Source organism: Oryx dammah, unplaced genomic scaffold, assembly GCF_014754425.2.
Source record: "Oryx dammah isolate SB20612 unplaced genomic scaffold, SCBI_Odam_1.1 HiC_scaffold_14, whole genome shotgun sequence".
NCBI lineage: Eukaryota > Metazoa > Chordata > Mammalia > Artiodactyla > Bovidae > Oryx > Oryx dammah.
This window is the reverse complement of record NW_024070198.1, coordinates 23,270,447-23,293,130: the sequence shown is the minus strand read 5'-3', so window position 1 is coordinate 23,293,130 and position 22,684 is coordinate 23,270,447. Positions and strand designations below refer to the sequence as shown.

Sequence of the window (22,684 nt, the reverse complement as noted above, 5' to 3'; positions counted from 1 at the left end):
GCATGGGGGAGGGAGAGCAGTCAGGGCTCTTGCTGTAGCGCCTCCCCGGTGAAGGCTTCACTCCACTCCTGCTTCCACTCCAGTCCTGTGTCCCAGGTCTCACTACACAGCTGACACAAACTTCCCTCTTTGGACTCAAAAGGCCTCCGCTTTTGTTGGGGCCAGAGTATTCATACCCTGATCTGTCAGCCCCCATGGGGCCATCCCTCTACCGCCTGGATGGATTCAGAGCCAGGTTTGCTTGGAACTCTGATCCAGAAACCAGGACAGAGAACAGGGTTGGAGATACCCACATTCTAGGCTAAGGGACAGGCCAGGGTTGGGGAACAGGAGCTGATGATGATATTGCTCACTTCCTGGGGAGTGAAGTTAGAGCCTGCCATGGCCGAGGGCTCAGACTCAGCTGTGCTGAGTTGGGTCTGCCAGGCAAAGACATATTTAAGGGGGGTTGGGAGTGTGGAATTCTTCAAGGCCCACTTCAACACCCAGACATCTGTTCCATCCAGGCCCTCCACCTTAGAACCACTTCTAGAACAGTCTCTCCTCAAGGGCCCTGTGGTGGTGGGATGACCTCATAGAAGCCAGGAGGGCAGGCTCGGTCAGTGACTTCCTAGCGTCCTCTCTGTCTCTCTGCCATAAGGTACCAGAATCTTGCTGCTGACTGTGGTGGGGTGTTGATCATAGGCAGGCTCTCAAAGTGCATGTGTTAGTCGCTCAGTCATGTCCGATTCTTTGAGACCCCCATGGATTATAGCCCACCAGTCTCCTCTGTCCGTGGAATTTCCAGGCAAGAATACTGGAGTGGATTACCATTCCCTTCTACAGGGGATCCTCCCAACCCAAGGATTGAATTAGGGTCTCCTGCATTGCAGGCAGATTCTTTACCGTCTGAGCCACTAGGGAAGCCCATTCAGAGTGGGGAGAACCAAACCATGCAATTAAGTGAGTGTGTAGCCAGGGGCTAGAGATGAGGCATTGGCTGATTCATTCCCCAGCTTATGTCCTGCTGTGTGCCACACTTTGAGGCACAGAGATCATCAAGGATGGCTTGATCCCCAGTCATGGAGCCTTCAGCCTCAAGGGAAAGGAGGGGACTGGGATTGCTGGTGTACAAGGGGGCAGAGTGTAACTCTGCAGACACCTCCCCTTAGGGGTTGGGGGCTGAGGCACCAGAAAGTGACAGGGCAGAAATGGAAAATGTCCTTGATTGATGCCCATGGATGTCAGTCACTACTGACTGACCATTCACTGTAACTGGTGAGACTAGAATGAGACAGTTGGCCCCAGGTAGTCTCTGAGGCAAATGAACTAGGGGTGTGGCCTTTTCTCCTTGGATTGGGATAGGAGCTGTGAAAGTGAAGTCGCTCAGTCAGTGTCCGACTCTTTGCGAGCCCATGGACTGTAGCCCACCAGGCTCCTCTGTCCATGGGATTTTTCCGGGCAGAGATACCTGGAGTGGGTTGCCATTTCCTCCTCCAGGGGATCTTGCCGACCCAGGGATCGAACCCGCATCTCCTGCACTGGCAGGCTGATTCTTTCCCATTGAGCCCTTGGGAAGCCTGACTCAAGAGAAAACTTTCCTAAATTACACAAACCCAACTAGGGCTCAGGATGGTCATCCCAGGCCCAGGGTATTCCAACCTCAGCTTAAACCTAGTTCTGCTTTTTGGAGACCACTGATGTCAGAAGCTCTGGGAAAGGCAAGAAGGGAATGGTTGAAGCTCCTCCTGTATATCAAACAGTGAGCCAGACACCTCCCATTTGTGTAGTCGCCACCCTTGCCCTGTAAAGCACAGGTGGCAGGACTTCTGTTTCACAGGTAGGAAAGCCCAGAGAGTTCAGATAGCTAGCTTCTTCCCTGTACACTCTGCTGCCTCGTGGTTAATCTCCTGCGGTTCTCTCGGGCAGAAGCACCATGGTGGGGGAAGCTATTTCCTCTGATTAGCTTTCCCCATCTGTCCTCTGAGGGTTGGATGTAGCAGGGCTCTGGGGCTGCCCTTTCCAGAGGCGCCCCCATGAGTTGCACCCACAGTGGAAGAGGGCAGTATGTTCCCTGTGTGAAACCCCATGGCTCCAAGAGTCCCAGTGGAAGCCTGCAGCCAGCCCATGAAACTGCTTTGAATTTGAAGGGGCTGTGACAGAATGTGGTCCACTGGAGAAGGGAATGGCAAACCACTTCAGTATTCTTGCCTTGAGAACCCCATGAACAGTATGAAAAGGCAAAATGATAGGATACTGAAAGAGGAACTCCCCAGGTCAGTAGGTGCCCAACACACTACTGGAGATCAGTGGAGAAATAACTCAACAAAGAATGAAGGGATGGAGCCAAACCAAAAACAATACCCAGCTGTGGATGTGACTGGTGATAGAAGCAAGGTCCGATGCTGTAAAGAGCAATATTGCATAGGAACCTGGAATGTCAGGTCCATGAATCAAGGCAAACTGGAAGTGGTCAAACAAGAGATGGCAAGAGTGAACGTCGACATTCCAGGAATCAGCGGACTAAAATGGACTGGAATGGGTGAATTTAATTCAGATGACCATTATATCTACTACTGTGGGCAGGAATCCCTCAGAAGAAATAGAGTAGCCATCATGGTCAACAAGAGAGTCCGAAATGCAGTACTTGGTAGCAATCTCAAAAACGACAGAATGATCTCTGTTCGTTTCCAAGGCAAACCATTCAATATCACAGTAATCCAAGTCTATACCCCAACCAGTAATGCTGAAAAAGCTGAAGTTGAACGGTTCTATGAAAACCTACAAGACCTTTTAGAACTAACACCCAAAAAAGATGTTCTTTTCATTATGGGGGACTGGAATGTAAAAGTAGGAAGTCAAGAAACACCTGGAGTAACAGGCAGATTTGGCCTTGGAATGCGGAATGAAGCAGGGCAAAGACTAATAGAGTTTTGCCAAGAAAATGCACTGGTCATAGCAAACACCCTCTTCCAACAACACAAGAGAAGACTTTACACATGGACATCACCAGATGGTCAACACCGAAATCAGACTGATTATATTCTTTGCAGCCAAAGATGGAGAAGCTCTATACAGTCAACAAAAACAAGACCAGGAGCAGACTGTGGCTCAGATCATGAACTCCTTATTCCCAAATTCAGACTTAAATTGAAGGAAGTAGGGAAAACCGCTAGACCATTCAGGTATGACCTAAACCAAATCCCTTATGATTATACAGTGGAAGTGAGAAATAGATTTAAGGGCCTAGATCTGATAGATAGAGTGCCTGATGAACTATGGAATGAGGTTCAAGACATTGTACAGGAGACAGGGATCAAGACCATCCCCATGGAAAAAAAATGCAAAAAAGCAAAATGGCTGTCTGGGGAGGCCTTACAAATAGCTGTGAAAAGAAGAGAAGCGAAAAGCAAAGGAGAAAAGGAAAGACATAAGCATCTGAATGCAGAATTCCAAAGAATAGCAAGAAGAGATAAGAAAGCCTTCTTCAGCGATCAATGCAAAGAAATAGAGGAAAAGAACAGAATGGGAAAGACTAGAGATCTCTTCAAGAAAATTAGAGATACCAAGGGAACATTTCATGCAAAGATGGGCTCGATAAAGGACAGAAATGGTATGGACCTAACAGAAGCAGAAGATATTAAGAAGAGGTGGCAAGAATACACAGAAGAACTGTACAAAAAAGACCTTCATGACGCAGATAATCACAATGGTGTGATCACTCATCTAGAGCCAGACATCCTGGAATGTGAAGTCAAGTGGGCCTTAGAAAGCATCACTACGAACTAAGCTAGTGGAGGGGATGGAATTCCAGTTCAGCTATTTCAAATCCTGAAAGATGATGCTGTGAAAGTGCTGCACTCAATATGCCAGCAAATTTGGAAAACTCAGCAGTGGCCACAGGACTGGAAAAGGTCAGTTTTCATTCCAATCCCAAAGAAAGGCAATGCCAAAGAATGCTGAAACTATTGCACAATTGCACTCATCTCACACACTAGTAAAGTAATGCTCAAAATTCTCCAAGCCAGGCTTCAGCAATACGTGAACCGTGAACTTCCTGATGTTCAAGCTGGTTTTAGAAAAGGCAGAGGAACCAGAGATCAAACTGCCAACATCCACTGGATCATGGAAAAAGCAAGAGAGTTCCAGAAAAACATCTATTTCTGCTTTATTGACTATGCCAAAGCCTTTGACTGTGTGGATCACAATAAACTGTGGAAAATTCTTGAAGAGATGGGAATACCAGACCACCTGACCTGCCTCTTGAGAAATCTGTATGCAGGTCAGGAAGCAACAGTTAGAACTGGACATAGAACAACAGACTGGTTCCAAATAGTAAAAGGAGTATGTCAAGGCTGTATATTGTCACCCTACTTATTTAACTTATATGCAGGGTACATCATGAGAAACGCTGGCCTGGAAGAAACACAAGCTGGAATCAAGATTGCCAGGAGAAATATCAGTAACCTCAGATATGCAGATGACACCACCCTTATGGCAGAAAGTGAAGAGGAAATAAAAAGCCTCTTGATGAAAGTGAAAGTGGAGAGTGAAAAAGTTGGCTTAAAGCTCAACATTCAGAAAATGAAGATCATGGCATCTGGTCCCATCGCTTCATGGGAAATAGATGGGGAAACAGTGGAAACAGTGTCAGACTTTATTTTGGGGGACTCCAAAATCACTGCAGATGGTGACTGCAGTCATGAAATTAAAAGACGCTTACTCTTTGGAAGAAAAGTTATGACCAACCTAGATAGCATATTCAAAAGCAGAGACATTACTTTGCCAACTAAGGTCCGTCTAGTCAAGGCTATGGTTTTTCCTGTGGTCATGTATGGATGTGAGAGTTGGACTGTGAAGAAGGCTGAGCACCGAAGAACTGATGTGTTTGAACTGTGGTGTTGGAGAAGACTCTTGAGAGTCCCTTGGACTGCAAGGAGATCCAACCAGTCCATACTGAAGGAGATCAGCCCTGGGATTTCTTTGGAAATTTCAGCTAAAGCTGAAACTTCAGTACTTTGGCCACCTCAGGCGAAGACTTGACTCATTGGAAAAGACTCTGATGCTGGGAGGGATTGGGGGCAGGAGGAGAAGGGGATGACAGAGGATGAGATGGCTGGATGGCATCACTGATTCGATGGACATGAGTCTGAGTGAACTCCGGGAGTTGGTGATGGACAGGGAGGCCTGGCGTGCTGCGATCCATGGGGCCACATAGTCGGACAGGACTGAGCGACTGAACTGAACTGAACTTGGTTCATAGAATTCCCTCTGCATTCTTCTAGAAGCCTCACCCAGGGCGTGGGCTTGTCCCTGGTGCTGGGCTTGTGGGACCTCCCTGAGCTTGGCTTTTTCATTCCTGTGAGGGGAGAGGCACAAATGAAAATGGCCCAATCAGGTGCTGTGCTCACACACAGCCAACTGTGAGAGCTTATGGGTGGGGGAATGAGCTTCCTGGGTGATCCTGGGCACTATGCAACAAGCAGCAGAAATCTCCTAGCCTCAGGTCCCTGTGGGCAGATCCCTCCAGGTGAACTGTGAATCAGAGGCACCTCCCTAGTTTAAGGGACCAGAGGAAGGAACGCTGCCCAGGGGCTGAAGAACTGCACTGGACTCCAGTTGCCAGAAGGTGCCAGGCCAGAGGGATGGGAGTTGTAGAGCAAATGCCCAGTGCTGACCCCAGGAGCTGGTCTCGGAGAGACTGAGGCTGAGGGAAGCAGGGGGGACTAGTGTGGAGGGAGAAGCCAGGCAAGGTGGAGGAAGCCTTGTGCCCATCTTGTTACTGCATTTCGTGTTCAACAGCTGCTCCCCAAGTCCCTTCTTTGTCAAACACTTGCCAGGCAGGGGCTCAACAGGATACCAAGATGAGCAAGACGTGGCCTTTGTCCTCAAGGAGCTCTTGGTCTAGCTGGCGTGACAGCCAACCCAAACCCAAGGTCAGGGTGCAGGGAGAGCATGAGGGAAGGAGAGCAGAAGGCCAGCTCTCAGAGTCACAGGAGCTTCACAAAGGCAATGGTTTTGAAAGATAAGGCCTGGGCAGCGATGGATCAGAAAGACCAACGTGTCTGGGGCTTCTCAGCTCTGCTGGGTGTGCACAAAGCAGCATGATGTGGGAGAGGGAGAGGGTGGGATGATTTGGGAGAATGGCATTGAAACAGGTATAATACCATATATGAAACGAGTTGCCAGTCCAGGTTCGATGCATGATACTGGATGCTTGGGGCTGGTGCACTGAGACGACCCAGAGGGATGGTATGGGGAGGGAGAAGGGAGGGGGGTTCAGGATGGGGAACACGTGTATACCTGTGCCATACATGGCAAAACCAATACAATATTGTAAAGTAATTAACCTCCAATTTAAATAAATAAATTTATATTTAAAGCAAAAAAAAGCAGCATAATGGGGGGCCTTTCCTTCTAGACCACAGGAAAGGCTTGTGTTCAGATCCCACTGTGCCACTAAGTAGCTATATGTAACCATTTTGCCCCTCAATTCCCATATCTATAAAATGATGATAATATGTTGAAATCCATGTGGCTATTGGGAAGGTTTACTGTGCAAGAATATTGTCAAGTGACATTTTCCTATTCTTTTCTCTAACGGACAGGGCCACCATCCAGTCTGGGCAGTGAGTTGCATCTGGGAGTCGGGGGCAGGAGGAAGTTAGGAGTCCATCAAGTTCCTCAACCTGCTCAGAATAATGACCCCCTCCACCCCCATCCACCTACAATCCAGAGACTTTTCAAAGCATGTTTCCCATCTCTTCCTCAGCATAGCTATGCAAGGCTAAGTAGGGAGAGGCCTTTGTTTCCATATTTCAGAAGAGGAAACTGAATGGCTTGCACAATACCACAGAGCTTGCTAGTGGCTGAGCTTGGATATAAATCAAGGGGCTGCATATCCTTAACCCAAGGCTCCTCTGCAAGATCAGTGTTTCCCAGAGAGTGGGTCCTATAAGTGAGCGGCAGACCCAGCATTAAACGGCATTGAATCCCATCAGGAAAAGGTGACTTCCTTTCAGTTATTTCACTCCACATTGAGGAAAGTTTCCATGTGGGGCTTCTGTGTGGCTGAAACTTGCTGCTGCTGTTTGTTTGACCAAGGGAAATTCTAGCCCCCGTCTCAGTGTGTTGGCTAGAATGTGCCTTAGTATCTTGCTGGAAATCCATAGCATTGTTGTTTCATTGTATTTTTTCAGCTATGTTCTATCTTTGCCAAGGGATACAAGTTTTCCATTTAGTGTAACATAAGTAAATGGTTTTTGGAAACATACTTTTTGTTTATTTTTTTAAATCAGTGGCACAGGGGGTTATTCAGATTGTTTAATTGCATGCCTGGTGCTCTATAGGGCTTCCCTCAGGACTCAGCAATAAAAGAATCCACCTGCAATGCAGGAGAGAGAGACTCTATCCCTGGGTCAGGAAGATCCCCTGGAGAAGGGAAAGGCTATCCACTCCAGTATTCTTGCCAGGAAAACCCATGGACAGAGAAGCCTGGCAGGCAAAGAGTTGGGCACAACTGTGCGACCGAGACGCATGCACCGCTGCTTTGTAATGCCCAGAGTTTGGGAAACACAGTTACAGGTCCCCAGGCAGGACACTTCCTGGTACCTTTCTTCTCCCAGACTCCTAGGCAACACCAGTGGCTCCCAAATTCCAACTGGGAAAGAAGCCCGGAAAAGTATCAGCATTCGCGGCGGCTGCTCCCCACACCGCGTGGAAGAATCCACGTTGTCAGAGAACTGTTGACGTCAGGCGGTGCGGGTTTTTGTAAGACCTCTATTTAAAATTCCCCAGAAATTAAAGAAGCAGGGTTTGGAGGGAGGGATGCCCTAGACAAATTGCGGAGTGGGTTTGTCTTGTTTATGGACATAGTCTTTAAAGTAGAAATTGCCCCTGTTTTTTATTTTTTGCGCCAGTTCAAGAGGGGCTGAACTCAGCTAGAAGGGAGGGGATGGTTGTCCATCTAAGGCTTTTAGTTGAAACCAACTCAATTCTGGGATCAAGAAGCCTCTGCTTTTAGCCAAGAGAGAAAAGGGGGAAAGTATACAAACTCACTCGTGTATACTTCATCTTGGAGTAAACTAGTTAAAAGAATAAAGACAACCCCTTATATTTGAAATGACTGGTGTAACAGATACAGAGGGTTCCCTCAGCTTTTTCCTCCAAGCTGGATATACACATACACACGGCAGACACATTGCTAGGTGGCCCCTATTCCTTTCTTTCTGATTCCCCAGCACAACCCTGGTAAGTCCATGCTACTTAATATCCTCATCTCACTAATGAGGACTTCACTGTCTTTCATCAGCCATTTTGGATGACCAAGTATCATTCTAGCCCACAGTCTTTTTCTTAGAAATGTCACCCACACAACACCATGGCAAATGGGATGCTTTTAGATGACACAGAGAGGCAGTTTGTTCCACAACACATGGAAAAAAACAAAAAGCCTTCGTCTTACCTTGTTTTATTTCTAAGACAAGCCTGATTTACCTCAGCTCGATGGTCAACTCTGACTCTCTCTAACAAATCTTCTGTAACAAAAAGGAAGCAGTCTCTAGATGCGGCCTCTTCAGTCACAGCACAGCTCAAATTTACTCTCTTGTTTTGTTCTCTGTAATTTCATGGTTGGGACCAGTGGTCCTAATTGTTTATTCATGGTGGCAATCTGAAGTTTCCTAAACAAATTATTTTCTTGAAGTTAAAAAAAGAGGGGGGAACTGCTTTAAATATATAGTTACTATGTGAACCACAGTATACGTAGTTCTAGGATATGGCCAAAGTCAGTGGTGTGGAAATATCTGAGGTTTGAGAAATGCTGATCCAAAGTCACTCTCTCCTGGCAAAGACCTCAGATGAGATCTTGTGCCAGAAAACTGTCAACTGGGTGGGCTCTGAGAGGATGAGGGAGAGGCTACCTAGAGACAGAGGCAGAAATCTACCTGTTAGCCCCCTCCTCGGGGTATGGCAAGAGGGGGAAAAGCCATGCCCATGACTTTTCTGAGAGCTGGGTCCGCTTGGTGGAGACCAACAGAATGGAGGAGAAACAGATGAAAGGACTGGTTTCCTGGTTCATCTGTCAGATGGAGATTTAGGGGACCTAATGGAAAAAGCAGACGGCGTTGGCCTCTTTCTGCAAAGGTAGCGACAAAGGAGTCATTTTTAAACTGAGCCGAGGGGATGCTGTGCTAGGAGTCAGGCCTGAGGACCAATCCTGGACTGCTCCTTGTAAACCAGGCATCTGGGTAAGTCACCCGGTCCAGGTGCTTCCTAATCCCAGTGCAGCCTAAGATTTCACAGGCGTACTCTCTACCCTATTCAAACTCCAGGACCCTTCTCATCCTCGCTGCCAAGTAGGGTGACCCATACAACCCAAGTGCCCGAGACACTCCCAATTGGCACCTAATATTTGGCGTAATTATGAATAATGCCCCCATGTACTCCAGAAAGTTTAGATAGTGAATTATAAGACCACTGTTCTAAGCCCTGTCCTTTCGTCTCTCCACTTACTATAATACTTTTCATCTTGTCAGATTTGACCTGTCATTACCATCTGCTGAGATCTGTTTTGGCTCCTGATCCTGGCACCACTTTTACTAAATGAGACGGTGCGGCCAACACAGCCTCTGTCTTCATACTATGACTGATTAAAACACCCAGTGGCACAGGTTCCCAGTGGGTGTAACCAGTAAGCCGTCAGATCCCCTCTGGATGTAACCTCTGTGGTCAGCTGTCAGCTGTGAGTCTAGTACTGCAGCCCTGCAGCCCTCAGCAGGACCACGAGAGCCCGAAGGTCTGGGTGGCTCAGCTCGGATGTTTCCCAGACCCTCCAGGCCAGCATTCACATCTGATCAGAATCCCATGTGGTCTGGGCCCGACCTTTCCTGTTGTTTGTGCTCAGCGCTGCCTTGATCATGCACAGAACTGCTCTCCAGCCACCCCTCAGGGAACCCAGATTTTCCTTCGTCAGGACCCATGTGGAGGTCGCCTCTACTCTGGAATCTGCCTCCTGCTATGAGTGTTGAGATCATGGCTGACTCTGTGTCCTCTGGCCTTGCTCCCACCTCCATGGCTTCCCAGGTTGCTTACGGTGGCCTGGAAGGTTCTCGGCCAGCTGAGAGCTCACAGAGGGCAGCTGTCTATGCTGTCTCCATCTCCATGTGGGGCTGAGCCTCGGACAGGGGCTCTTCGTACCCCCTTCCCCAGAGAGCCCCCAGGTGTGCACCCTTGCTCAGTCTCTCGAAACCTCCTCTTTCTTATTCCACCTCTTGCCTGGAGCAGCAGGGGAAATACCCTTTTGCTGTCCTGAGCCCTTTCTCAGGGGTCCACCTGTGAGACTTGAACCTTTCCATGCTGGTTCTGAACAGCCCACACCCTCCTTCTCTGTTTTTCTTGCCGCCGCCCTCCCTCCATCTGAATGCCTCACTCACCCTGCAGAGCCACGTCTCACCCACCATCTGCGTCATTTATAATCATATTAGAAAAAGGCCTTTTTGCATCTCCTGTCCTCCTGAGCCGCCTCTGTTCAGGAACCTCTGGCCACAGCTCACACAGCTGTGCTCCATGAGTAGATGGAGGACAGAGATGTTGAAGACGTTTGCCCCTTGCACTGTTGTCTGGAAAAGTTCCCACCGTGAAGTGTGGTGAATATTACTGGTGAGGGCCACGTGGACTCGCATCGCCTGCCTGTCCTGTTCCTTCCACCAGGTTCCCATCTCCCCCCGCTCCCTCCCCCCAGATTTAATCTGAGATTCAGTTTAGGCCTCCTGTCTTCTAAGTGTTCTTCCTGACCACTTGGTTTCATCTCTGGTACCGACAGTTTCTTCAAAGGATGCGTCAGCCAGCACTGTATCTATGCCATGGGGCAGCCTGGGTCCCCCTCCCGGTCCCCAACCCATGCCAAGCACAGAACGAGACCTTCAGTAGAGACCTAGAGTAGACCTTTCTAAGGTTAAGGCCAAATGGCAGTGACACCAAGAGGCTGTCTTTCCATGAGACTCCAGACACCTAAGACCACCTGCCTCCCTGCCCACCATGACACCAATCCTTGAGGTCCTGGTTCTTTAAAATTCACCATAGTGTGCACTTAAGCCTTACTATTAGCTCTTCAATGCATCTTGCTAGGCACCCGGCACTGTTCTGAACACTTTTCATAGATTTATTCATCCACCAACACAGTGAGATGTCAGTGTACTGTAGGTCCATTTTACAGATGAGGAAACTGAGGTGATTGCTAGTAAACAGCGGAGCTGGGATCTGAACCCAGGCAACCTCACTCTAGAGCCCTTGCTTCGAGCTGTGGTTCTCCTCTAGCCATCATTTTAGAGTGCACCCCCTTGGCCTGCCTGGACCCAGCGCTGGGCTTTTGGGCCCATCCAGTGGGGTGGGCAGGCTGGAGCAGGGTTGGGGGCGGGGTGGCAGTGGCCCAGCTCTCGCTGTCTTCTTGCCACAGACTCCACAGAGCCTTCCAAACAGTGACGTAGCAGCCTGTGCTAATGGTCTTGGAATTCAGGCCTCAGGCGCCCAGAGAAGGTTCTGGGGCCCTCGTGGCCTGAGAGCCCCCTTTGGGGGAGGGGCAGGCCATAGGCAACAGAGAGGGGGGGTGGGTGTCAGAGGTGGGACGAGAGGAATAGGTCAGGTAGGAAGGCAGGGGCTGTGGGGGTACACTGTGTGAGGGAAGGCTCCCACCCGTTCCTATTTGCTTTGGACCGCGGAGGCCACGTGCTGAGAGCTGGAGTGTGTCTTGGCAAAAGGCCGCAGTGACAGAGCCTTCTGACCAGGGGAGGCCTGGCCCAGGGTGGCTGCCTTTCGTTGTTCTTAAAGGCACAGCATGCCATGGACGGCCTGTATTTCCCACATCTCTGCTCACTCTCAGATAGGAGGCTCAAATCTGCCCCAAGGTCATGGGAAGGGCATCAGGGCAGAAGTGGTCCCTTGGGTCTCAGCTTTGTGCCAGTTGTAGTGTGGCCAGATGAGCAGGGCTGGTGAAATGTGCCTGGCCAGGCCCCCTTCAGCCCCCTTCCTCCTCAGCATCTCCCTCCATCTACCACCAAGTAGCCCCAAATTCCTCCTTCTCTTCTCCAAACTGCTCCGAGGAAAGAATAGGAGAGTGCCAGGACATTTCGGTCTCACGAGGGGGCCAGAGCCCGAGGCGAGGTGTACACAGAGAATGGAGGCAGGTGTGTGAGGCCTGGACTCTGCCTCTGCTTCTAGCTCCATCACCTCCCTTCTGCCATGGATGGGGAAACCCTCCGAGAAGGCCTGGCATGCAGCAGCACTCCACAGATGCCAGCTGTGGGTTAGACCATGTGAAGGACCTGGAGGGAGGGGAAAGGCAAGGCTCAGAGGTCACCTAAAAGCTGCTGTGTTCCAAACTCTGCCCCACCTGTCTCATCTTGCCCGCTGCCCTCCGAGTGGGCACCCAGGGCGGGTGGGAGGCAGCCCAGCCCCCTCGCTGGCCACAACACCAGTGCGCAGGTTGTGTTTGCGTCCATCCTGGATGCCGTTCAGGGCAGATGGGGAAGGAGAGCCTGCATCCTGAGTGAGGTTGTTCTTTGCAGCATCCCCTTGCCTGGAACAGGGCCTAGCACATACCAGGCGCTCAGTAAAGGCTGGTTGTTGAGGGCACCACATGTCCCCAATACACCAAGGGCACCACAGGATGCCAGGCATCCCTCTGGGTGGCTTGCACTGCCTGGTGTGATAAGGCTCAAGGAGGCCAGACCTGTTCCTGGTCACTAGTGAGCATGAGGTGAAGCCAGGATTCAAACTGAGGTCTCTGTCTTAGAAGAGGGGCTATAAAAGGTACCTGTGGACTGCGTCCTGGGGTGAGCAGGACGGGAAGGTTGGGGAGACCTCATGGAGGACCACACCTTGAAGGACACACAGAGTTTCGGAGGGAGAGGAAGGCAGCAGGGTCCCCCACCCCCAGCAGTTGTTTTGTCCCAGGCTGAGCTGTGAGTGACCTCAGAAGGCTTTATTAATGTCCTAATTGTGTGCAGCTGGCCTCCTCTGGCCCTAATGAGCTCATTATCCACTCTCATTAAGGAGACCATTGTGGCCTGGTCACCCTGGGGACAGCAGTGGCCTGGGGGTGCCCGCCACTTCCTGCCGCCACTTAGCCAGGCTCAGATCCCTTCTAGAGGGCTTCCTGTCCCTAAACCCGTCGTCCAGGTCCTGCCATCCCTTCCCTCTGTCAGTCTGCATCTCTGACTCGTGTGTGTCTGTGTGTGTGTGTTTCATGAGAGAGAGAATCTGTCGCCCAGGTCCTCCCATCCCTTCCCTCTGTCTGTCTCCATCTCTAACTTGTGTGTGTGTGTGTCTGTGTGTGTGTTTCATGAGAGACTCTGTTGACTCTAAGTTTCTTGCCCCCCACCATTCCACCCCTCCCCCAGTGCCAGCCCTGGGAAGCCTCAATTAGAGTCCGTTTGAAAGGGCTTTGAAATTGACCAGACAGCTAAAGATTATGCTTAGCCTGGACAGAGGGAGAGACTGGCTTCTGAACCTGAGCTTTCTCCTCTGTGGGCCGAGGGTCTCCCTGCCCCACCCCGAGCTGGAGGTGCTGGCAGGCCTGCCAGGCTCTGCCTTCTCTCGCCCTCCACTCCTGGCTATGGTGAAGTGGGCTTCAGTGAGTCCTACCGAGCAGGTCAGCTGCTGTAACAGGTGACATTGCTGTTCTCTCTGGGCCTTTGCCTCCTGGAGAGGGCTGGGCCCTGGCCTGTAGGCCGACCTGGCTGAAGTCCTTTCTTCTCTGGCGCTGTAGACACGTGGCCCTCACAGAAGGAGAGGCCAGGGTGAGGCGGTGCTTGGGGGCTTGGCCAGATCAGGATTCTTCCAGATGATTGATTGTCCCAGCCTGGGGACCCCAGAAGGGACTGCCCCAGCCTGGGGGCTTCTCCTGAACATCCAGCATCTGAGTGCTCCTCTCTCGGGGCTCCTGGACATCAGTTTGCAGTTTCCCATTCAAAAGAGTGGATGGACATAGTAGTCCTCCCTTGCCCCGACTGGGGAGCATCTCAGGATCAGGCACTCCAGCTGAATTTGAGTCTTTCTGACTCCAGACTCCCAATTATTACCCTCTATCCCCAGAGGGTCCTCACATGTAAACATAGACACTCAAACCTGAGACTCTACTCATGGTGTATGCACAGAAAGCACACACTCAGCAATGTGGACAGACTCACAGGCAGCAATGCGTAAAGTGTCTGTGTTTGGGGATACTCGTCGTCAAGGAGTCACCGCTACCCTTGCGCGTGGTACAGAGGTGCACCGGGCCCGCTTCTGCAGTAGTGAGAATATGGGTCCTGAAGCTGGAGTGCCTGGTTTTGAGTCCAACTCTGCCTCCTCCTGGTTGTGATCTCTTCTGCCTCAGTTTCCACATCTGTAAAGTGGGGATAGTGACGACAGTAAGTTATTTCACAGGGTCCTTGAAGATGAAATCAAGTGACATGTGTAATGTTAGCCCCTGGCGTGCTCTTCTCAGCACCTGGCTCTAATCATCGTGTGATACCTGTATAGACACACCTCTGTTCCATGCACACAGGCACCCACCCATGCAGGCCTATGTGGACATTGCCTGCCTACCACTGTGCACCTCTGCAGGAGCGAGAACATGGTGTGCGCTAGAGGGGAGCCGGGGATGCCTGCGGGCTGGCTGATGCCTGAGCCGTCTTGACCAGCTGGGCTGCACCCAGGGTGGCTCAGGCTCTACCTGCTCCTTGGTGAAGACACAGTGACTTTGCTCAGGGGCCCCAGTTGCAGCTGCTGGTGTCTGGGAGAGGCCTGCCAGCAGCCATCAGTGGGCGCAGGCCCAAGGAGCCACCCCCACAGGCCCAACTGTGTGACTCGTGCCAGGGCTCCCGGGGGTTCTGCATGGAGCTGGGTGGGCACCTGCCCATGTTCAGCCAGCGCCTGCCTGGGTGGTGACAGCCTGTCCATCTCTGCTTCGTGGGCGGTGACCGAGCCTGTCCAGTGGCAGGCTCTTCTCTGCAGGGCCTGCTGCGGGAGGGACCTGGGACTCAGAGCCTCACAGCCCAGCTCTGCATGTGTCAGAGCTGGAGTGTCCTCAGGTAAGGTTGGCAGGACCTCAGAGCAGTGAGGAAGAGGAGAGTCTCAGCCCCAAGTCCTGGGGTGCAGCAGGCAGATAGGGACGATCACGGTCTGCCAGTGGTGTGGCCCAGGCTCCACAGAAACCTGGCATACAGCAGAGGTTTTGAGGTCAAAAAGAACTCAGAGAGACAGCCCTGGCACATCCAGGGGCACCCAGCAGTGTGAGGCACAGACCATCACACCTTCCTGCCCACTGGGCGCCTCAGCCACATGCTCAGCCCCTCAGCAAATCCCTGCCCAGCTTTCCCTGAGTGCCAGGCTTATGCCAGGCAGAGGTAAGAGGCAGGCCAGCTCTGCCCTGCACTGGGGAGATACTCTACACAGACAAGTCCAGATTCATCCCTCCACCCCAGATCCCTGGCTCCTGGGGGGAAGGGAGGGAGCAGAAAGTACATGGAAGGTTCTCAAAGGGTGAAGTTAGGCAGGAGGGGAAGCGATGCCACCAGCAGAGAAGAACCTTAAATTCTGGGACTGTAAAACCCTTGGAGTCAATGAGAAAAGTCCACATAGGGCTTTGGTCTGGAAATTGCTATGGGAGGAGGTTGGGAGAGAGGACACCAGGAGGTCAGCAGGCTCGAAGACTCACTGGTGAGAACACAGACAAACTCGGATGAGACTGATGGAGGAAACCCACAAGTCCTCCTGGTGCCCATGGAGGAGCTTGCCTCCTTCGCCTCTGCTGAGGATGCCTTTGGGGCCGAGTCCCGAAATAGAGAGAAAGCTTCTTCTGACAGTCAGCCCGGCCATCCAGGAGACTGCCAAGTTCCTTGCTTTCCTGGGAAGCCATGGGCTCACACAGAAAAGGAGGGACTATGCTACCACTGAGACAGCAGGTCGGTTGTTTTAGAGGGTGGAGCGGGCAATGGGCACACCTTGGTATAGAAAAACAGGCTGGGAGGGGCTGGGCATGGAGAGACCTGAGCAAATCCTCAAGGAGGCACACGTACCCAAGCTCTTTTGTTCCTCCAGACACATTCCCTGTTCCGTCTGATGACCGTAAGATCCCTGAGCCCATCCTGGGGAGTCCTCTTCGGGGAAGAAGGGCTTCCCTTTGAGGCTAGGCCTTCAGGGCACTACCTTGGCCTCCTGGGACTTCGCTTGGCTCTGGGGGCTGGAACTGGTCTTTCATCTCCCCGGACACTGTTTGACGAGGGTCTAGAGGGTGTGGTGACCAAAGCCTGTGAACTTTTGTCGTTGGACCTGGACCTGGGCAGGCGTGTGAGAGCCTCAGCCTTCCAGACCCTCCCCAAATGACTCCAGGCTGGGGACTGTGATGACTGTTCTTCTGGGCTCTTGGAGGTTATCCTGTGAGGGGGAGTTTGGTTGGGGAAGGGCCGCTTACCAAGAGTGACTCGGAGGTCTCCATCCTTCTCCCCTGAGGTCTGTGGTAGCAGGTGCCCAGCGGACTTGGGTTTTGTTCTCCAAACTTGAGTCATGATGGCAGACCTTCTGTTTTGAACCCTGCTGACTAAGTGCATGCACGAAACCCGCTCTGGCTCAACTGAACAGCATAGGAAGTTCGCTGGTTCACTGTAATGAGAACGTCCAACAGGCGGCCTAGCTTTAGCACCTCTGTGCCCCAGGGTCAAGTGATGGTCATCGGGACTGACTTTCTCCATTGCCTGATTTTGCTTTATTGCTTAACTCTCAGGACATCTCTTCCCCACACCCCTGCGATTCCTGGTTAATGTGGGACTTAGGGTTCAGGTCGCCAGTGCACCCATGTCCATTCCTGGAGAAGCCCGTGAACCATTACAGTGTCTGGGGAGGTGACAGGCCCGTCAGACACAGTTGGCCGGATGCACCCACTCCTGTGGTCAAGGAGGCAGAGCCGTAGGGCGGGAACATCTGTGAGGTGAGCAGCTCTGTGACGTCCAGTCAGACTCTGGGGAGGAACACTGGGCTTGGGGCCTATTGGCAGGGACAGTCGGGGTTCCTGAAAGTTCTGCCACAGCCTGAGAGAAGGGGAGAAGCCACCCCAGGCAGAGACCCCTGCAAGCCCATGCCTTCTGGCTGCTTTGGGCTCTCTCAGCCACAGCCTCCCGAGCAGCCACGTGGCTATGACCAGGGCTGGAGGGAGGATGGCAGGGCTGCCTGGGTGGGTAGGCCCGGAGTGTGCGCATGGCTCACACCCATCCCCCTTGGGTGAGGGACGTGGGATCGACCTGAATCTGGCACAGAGAGAATGAAGTCTTCTACCCTGAGTCCCCTGGGGCAGTGACCCAGCTAAGGGCTGGGCCTCAGAAGTCCAAACCCTTGTCTGAAACTTTTTCTTTTCCTTAAGACTTTGTTTTGCTTTTAGAGCAGTTTAAGTCAAGGGAAATTGAGTGGGAGGGGTCCCATATACACCTTCCCCCCACACGCAAGCACCCTGCCCTGTCGTCAACATCCCCCACCAGAGTGGTCCATTTGGTACAACTGATGACCTCCATGGACACAACCTAATCACCCAGGGTCCCTAGTTCTACTTAGGGTCCACTCTCGGTGCTGGACATTGTGTGGGTGTGGGCAAACGTACAAAGACTGTATCTGCTGTTACAGTATATACAGATGTCATGGCGGTTCATAAGCTTTGCAGAGCTGCATGCAGTGTTGTGGAATTTCTTGGAAAAGGTGGAGTGCAATGGGCCTTCAAGACTAGACCACAGGCTGTGTGCTATCCCAGCCCTGTGACCCGGAGCCCTGGAAGTTGAAGACCTAGGTGATGACCCTGGGTGTGAGCTCCTGTGCAGGGGTGGAACCGTTGTCCTCTGCCTCTCTCCACTGTTGTCATAGCGGCCCCAGGCAGCCTTCTCCACCTCCCAGTGCTAAGCCCAGCTGGGAGAGCCTGGAGGTCCCCATGTGCCCCTTCCTTGGGTAGCCGCTCACTGCTGTGGGCAGTGAGGGAGCCTCAGTGTGCTGCCCAGGGAGGAGCCCTGGAGTCTCCTGAAAGGTTGCAGTCCAGATTTGGACATGGTGAGCTCTGTCACGGACAGAAAAGAGTGTCGGTGCCAGATGGCTTTGGAGGCAGGGAATAGTCAGAATGGGAGGCAAGCAGAGACAGGCTCCTGTGAAAAGTACCTCCTAGGAAGGAAAGACAGTGGAGTGCCACGGCTTCAGAGTTTGGAGTATTTGGCTCAGCTTTTGTCTGAATGATGAATGAATGAGCCAACATTCGGGAAAGAAAATGAATGGACTGCTATCGCTGGGCCATGACCGTCGAGGGTCACTCAAGGGTGCAGTGCCCACTTACTGTGATGGAGTTGTCAACACACTGAAGGCCGCTGTGAGCAGCAGCACCAATGTGAAATTACCACTGGCCCGCAAGGGGGAGCGATGACCGTGAGAACGTATTTGTGAGGCCTTTTTACCTCCAGGTGTCATTAAACCAGAGAAAATGGTCAAACTCCAGGTCACACCAGTGGTCCTAGTGGGCTTGAAAGACCCTACGTGGTCTCTGTTTGGCTGGAGCCCCCTTGACCTTTCCCGCAAGGTGACTTTCCTGTGTTGGGCATATCGTTGTGTCACAAATGAATCACATGTTTGTGTCCATTTCATTTTCAGATGTATCACACGTTTGTGTGGGTGGATGGCGGTCCATCAGGCCCCCTCTTCTCGGGGACTGTGTTGGCCTCTCCTTCCTCAGCCAGGAACCTGGGCTCCAGGAGCCTGGATGTGGGCCAGGCGTTCGCTGGTGCCCAGGGCCATGTGGCTCTGTGCTCTGCCCTCCTCGCTGCTCCTTCCTCCTCGTCCTGGCTGCCTCCCCACCTTGGCCATCCACGGACTCTCATGGCTGTGCTCTCTCTTGCCCCTGCTGCAGGCTGGTGGTTCGTGAGCACCTCTGAGGAGCAGGGCTGGGTCCCTGCCACCTACCTGGAGGCCCAGAATGGTACTCGGGACGACTCAGATATCAACACCTCCAAGAATGGAGAAGGTAAGGGCCTGCAGGTTCAAGGGGCAGGGTGATGATACAGCTTTCCCACCCTTCTCCCTAAGACCATCAGAAACTCTAAAAAGACTGGATCATGGTGCCTGTACTTCCCCTGGGAGCCCGTCTCCCTGGGGCCAAGCCCACAAGCTCACCTCCTATCCAGGTCTGTCCTCTCTGGTCCTGCATGGGACTCAAACTAGACTGGAGATTCTCCTAGGGTCTGAGTCTCTGGTTTTGACAACTTTGGGTCAGAGACTGGGGAGAACAGTCTTAGGGCTCATCCCCTACAGCTCCCTCTCCCCCCAGAAGCCCTAGATTCCTCTGGGGGTCCCTACCAAGATCCACCTTTGCCTCCCCCACCCCACACTGTGCTCTCTGTGGTAGGGACGACCCCAAAGGGGCCGCGTGCATGCCACTTCTGCTGTTCACAGTCTGCTCGGAGGCCTCCCCTTTGGGCACCTGTTAGCCCAGCCCAGGGTGCGGACATGGTGGGTAGGTGGGGGAGTCGTTTCTCTGTGTTGCCAGAACCCAGGGTTGGCTTCAACCCTTGCACCATCAGCCTCCCTGATTAGTTCTGGCCTCAAGAGGTTTTTCTGGGGTTTTCTCCGTTGCATTTCCAAGAACCCGCCCCTCCCCCGCAGCCAGCACTGGCCTGCTCAGCCTGTCCAGTGGACTTGGGTATTCCCCAGAGCAGGCTGCCAGAGCCCAGCAAGTCTGCCTGCTCCTGGTGACTTCCAAACCTCCCTAGTTCTGGCAGCAGGAATGCTTGCCCTAACAGTCAGTGAGGATCGTCCAGTTGGGCACCTCTGAGAGCCAGGGGGATGGATGCCCGCCGCCCAGGGCTCAGGCCACCTCCAGGCCTGCCCCTCCCCACCCCCACTCCACACTGCCCAGGCCAAAATAAGCAGCCCGCCCAGCGCCAGCTCCTTATTCATCCTTCCCCCGAATGTCGGTTACTGGGCAGTTGGAGCGCTGCCCTTCCTCCCCTGTAAACGCTGCTGTTCAGTTCCTTGATCAGTGCCACAGCCCCTGCAGCGCCTGTCTGCCTTGTGCCAGGGCCCTGGCCCCATCGGGCAGGGCTGTCATCTTCAGTCCAGGTGCTTGTTCTTCCTGGCTGCTCCCCAAGCCCTGGGGCTGCGCCTCTCCATCTCATCACTGCAGTGGTGCAGGTCGGGGGCTGGCCTCTCCATCTCATCACTGCAGCGGTGCAGGTCGGGGGCTGGCCTCTCCTCCATCTCACCACTGCAGCGGTGCAGGTCGGGGGCTGGCCTCTCCATCTCACCACTGCAGCGGTGCAGGGTCGCAGCCCCTGAGTTGAGTCTGGTCTGTTTTGTCTGCAGTCACTGGGACTCAGCTCCTGTCCAGTTCCACATCCTGGAGGTTATCCCAGGGCTTTTCAGAAGTAACTCTAGGGTCCCTAGAGTGACCTGAGGCCTCACTCACTCCTAGGTTTCTGCCCTGGTACTTTTCGCTGGGGACCAGGGTAGGGAGGGTTCTGGCACCATCTCCATTTTCCCGATGCAGGAACTGAGGCTTCAGGAGATCTAGACACATGTTTTTCCTCGTAAGGCTTGAGCCTCTGGCCAGTCTCCTCTGCTGGTGGTCTTCCCACCATGCTGAATGCGTCTCTGTGATGCATTTTGCTTATGAGCAATTCCAAGAGAGAGTGTGTATAGAATTGGAGCCCCTCCTGAAAAGGTAAGGGCAAGAGAGACAGAGTGGAGACGTTGGGAGCTGCTGGAGGACCAGGACACAAGTGGGCAGGAAAGAGCCTGAGAGGCTGCGTGGGCACTGCTGCCAAGCTGGTTTGAAGAGAGATTGGGTGCTTTGCACAGAACAAGCAGTAGTGGGTGGTAAAGACTTCTGACCTCGATGGAGTAAAAACCAGGCAGCCAGCGCAGGTTCCTCATTCAGAGGACGTGTGTGTGTGTGTGCACACATGTATGCTCAAGGCGAACCTTCTGATAATAGGTTCTTCTGCACGCTCTGATAGGATGTGTGTGCCAGTACCCCGGAAGCGTTTGGACAGCTGTGAATTCCATCATCACATTGTGGGCATCTACCCCCAGCTCTACAGAAGGGCTCGAGGCTCAGTCCCCCAGCCCTAGGCCCAGCAGCTGTGGTGTGTCTACCAGTCTCTACACTGGTCCCACCACCCTGGTCCCTCCTTAGCCCATCTCTGCCCTGGCCCTGTTGCCACCCCATTATAGACCCCCTGAGTCCTGCAGATAGAAATTGGACCCCTTCATCCCATCAGAGCTTCCCTAACAGCTCGCGCTCCATGCTTGCGCCTCTGGCCTCCCATTTCTAGAGTGGGCAGAGTGCTGACTACCTGGGGCCTTTGTGAGATGGTCTTGGCACCTGGTTTAAACTGGGTAAACATTACTTATTGCTAAGATGGCCCAAGGCTGGGCATTAGCTGAGGGAAGCTCCTCTTCCCACAGAGAAACCAGGTGGACACACCCCGGGAGGTCAGCTGTTCAGGTTCTTCCCAGTGTGACCTCACATAGGACCTCATCTCTCTTCCACTGAGCCCACTCAGTCCTTGTCTCACTTCACACCAGGGCAGATGGTGTCAACCCCAAAGACAGATGAGGAAACGGGCTTATAGAGGGCTGGCAGCCTGCCACAGTCACATAGTAAGCGGGCAGTGCAGCCTGGACTGAATCTATCCCTCAGGCCTCCCGCTTCCAGGAAGCAGGTCAAACAGGCTACTCTCCTGCCTCTGGAAAAACAAGTACTTCCCAGGTGGCCTGGATGGGGTGCGGCTGGGTGTGTGTCTGGACAGTTTGATTCTTAGCTGCCAGCCTTCCTCCCCCAGACACAGGCAGCCTGGCTCCCTCCTCCTGCTGTAGTGCCTGGGGTGGGGAGTGGGGGAGTTGACCCATGTGGTGTCTCCTGGGAAGGCAAGGGGGCATGTCGAGCTGGTCCACAGCAGCCAGAGGACCTGTGTGGAGAGGAGGGGTGTGGAGCAGTGAGCAGCTGGGAGGCAGGTCCCTCACTGTCTGAAATTCAGTGGGCAGCCTGTGGCGCAGGAACATTCCCAGGCCTGTGGTCTCCTCCTGTGTCATGATGCTTCACTCAGCAATGTTTCAGAGGGGTCAGCCCCTCGCCAAGCCCTGGGGATGCAGAGATGTGGAGACTTAGCCCTCAGCAGATTTGATCCACTGGGGATTACTGAAAAAGCAAAGACAAATCAAACCCAGGATGGTGAGAATTGTAAGTCCCCCACGGAAGGGACCCCAAGTCTCCACCTGGGCACATTTATCCTTCTGCACACGGTGCCTGGCTCATGATGGCAGGTTCACAAGCAGGACTTGCTGAGTGAGTGGATGGGGATTGGAGATTGATGTGAACTCTGGTGGAGGTGGGGGCAAACGCTCCTGGGAGCCATCAATGCCCAGGGATCGTGGGAGGCATGTTTTCCTCCGGGTCTGCCTCCAAGGGTCATCCTTGTACCGGGCTGGAGCCATGGAGCCTCTTCCCCTCTCAGGTGCTGGGATTCTAAAGTCTTAGCCCCTCGCAGGCTCAGGGGCATAACCCACACAGTTTGGCTTTGGTTGGGTTATTTGCCACTTGCCAGCGATGTCACTGGTCAGTTCTGTGCCCATCTAGCCCTGTCTGTGCCCCTGGGGCTTGGTCCAGGCATGTGGAGACCTAGGGGTGCGCACCTCCCCTCCCTCC

General features: G+C 52.9%; 1 protein-coding gene across 4 annotated transcripts in view; it reads left to right on the top strand.

The window, feature by feature from the left end:
* The window catches only part of SH3PXD2A (SH3 and PX domains 2A), a 259,112-nt gene that overhangs the window by 211,781 nt on the left and 24,647 nt on the right, over positions 1–22,684 (top strand). For all 4 annotated transcript variants that reach the window (XM_040254322.1, XM_040254321.1, XM_040254320.1 and 1 more), the window contains one exon: positions 18,890–19,003. In XM_040254322.1, coding sequence (XP_040110256.1) covers positions 18,890–19,003 — 114 coding nt within the window. The remainder of the gene's footprint in view (positions 1–18,889; positions 19,004–22,684) is intronic.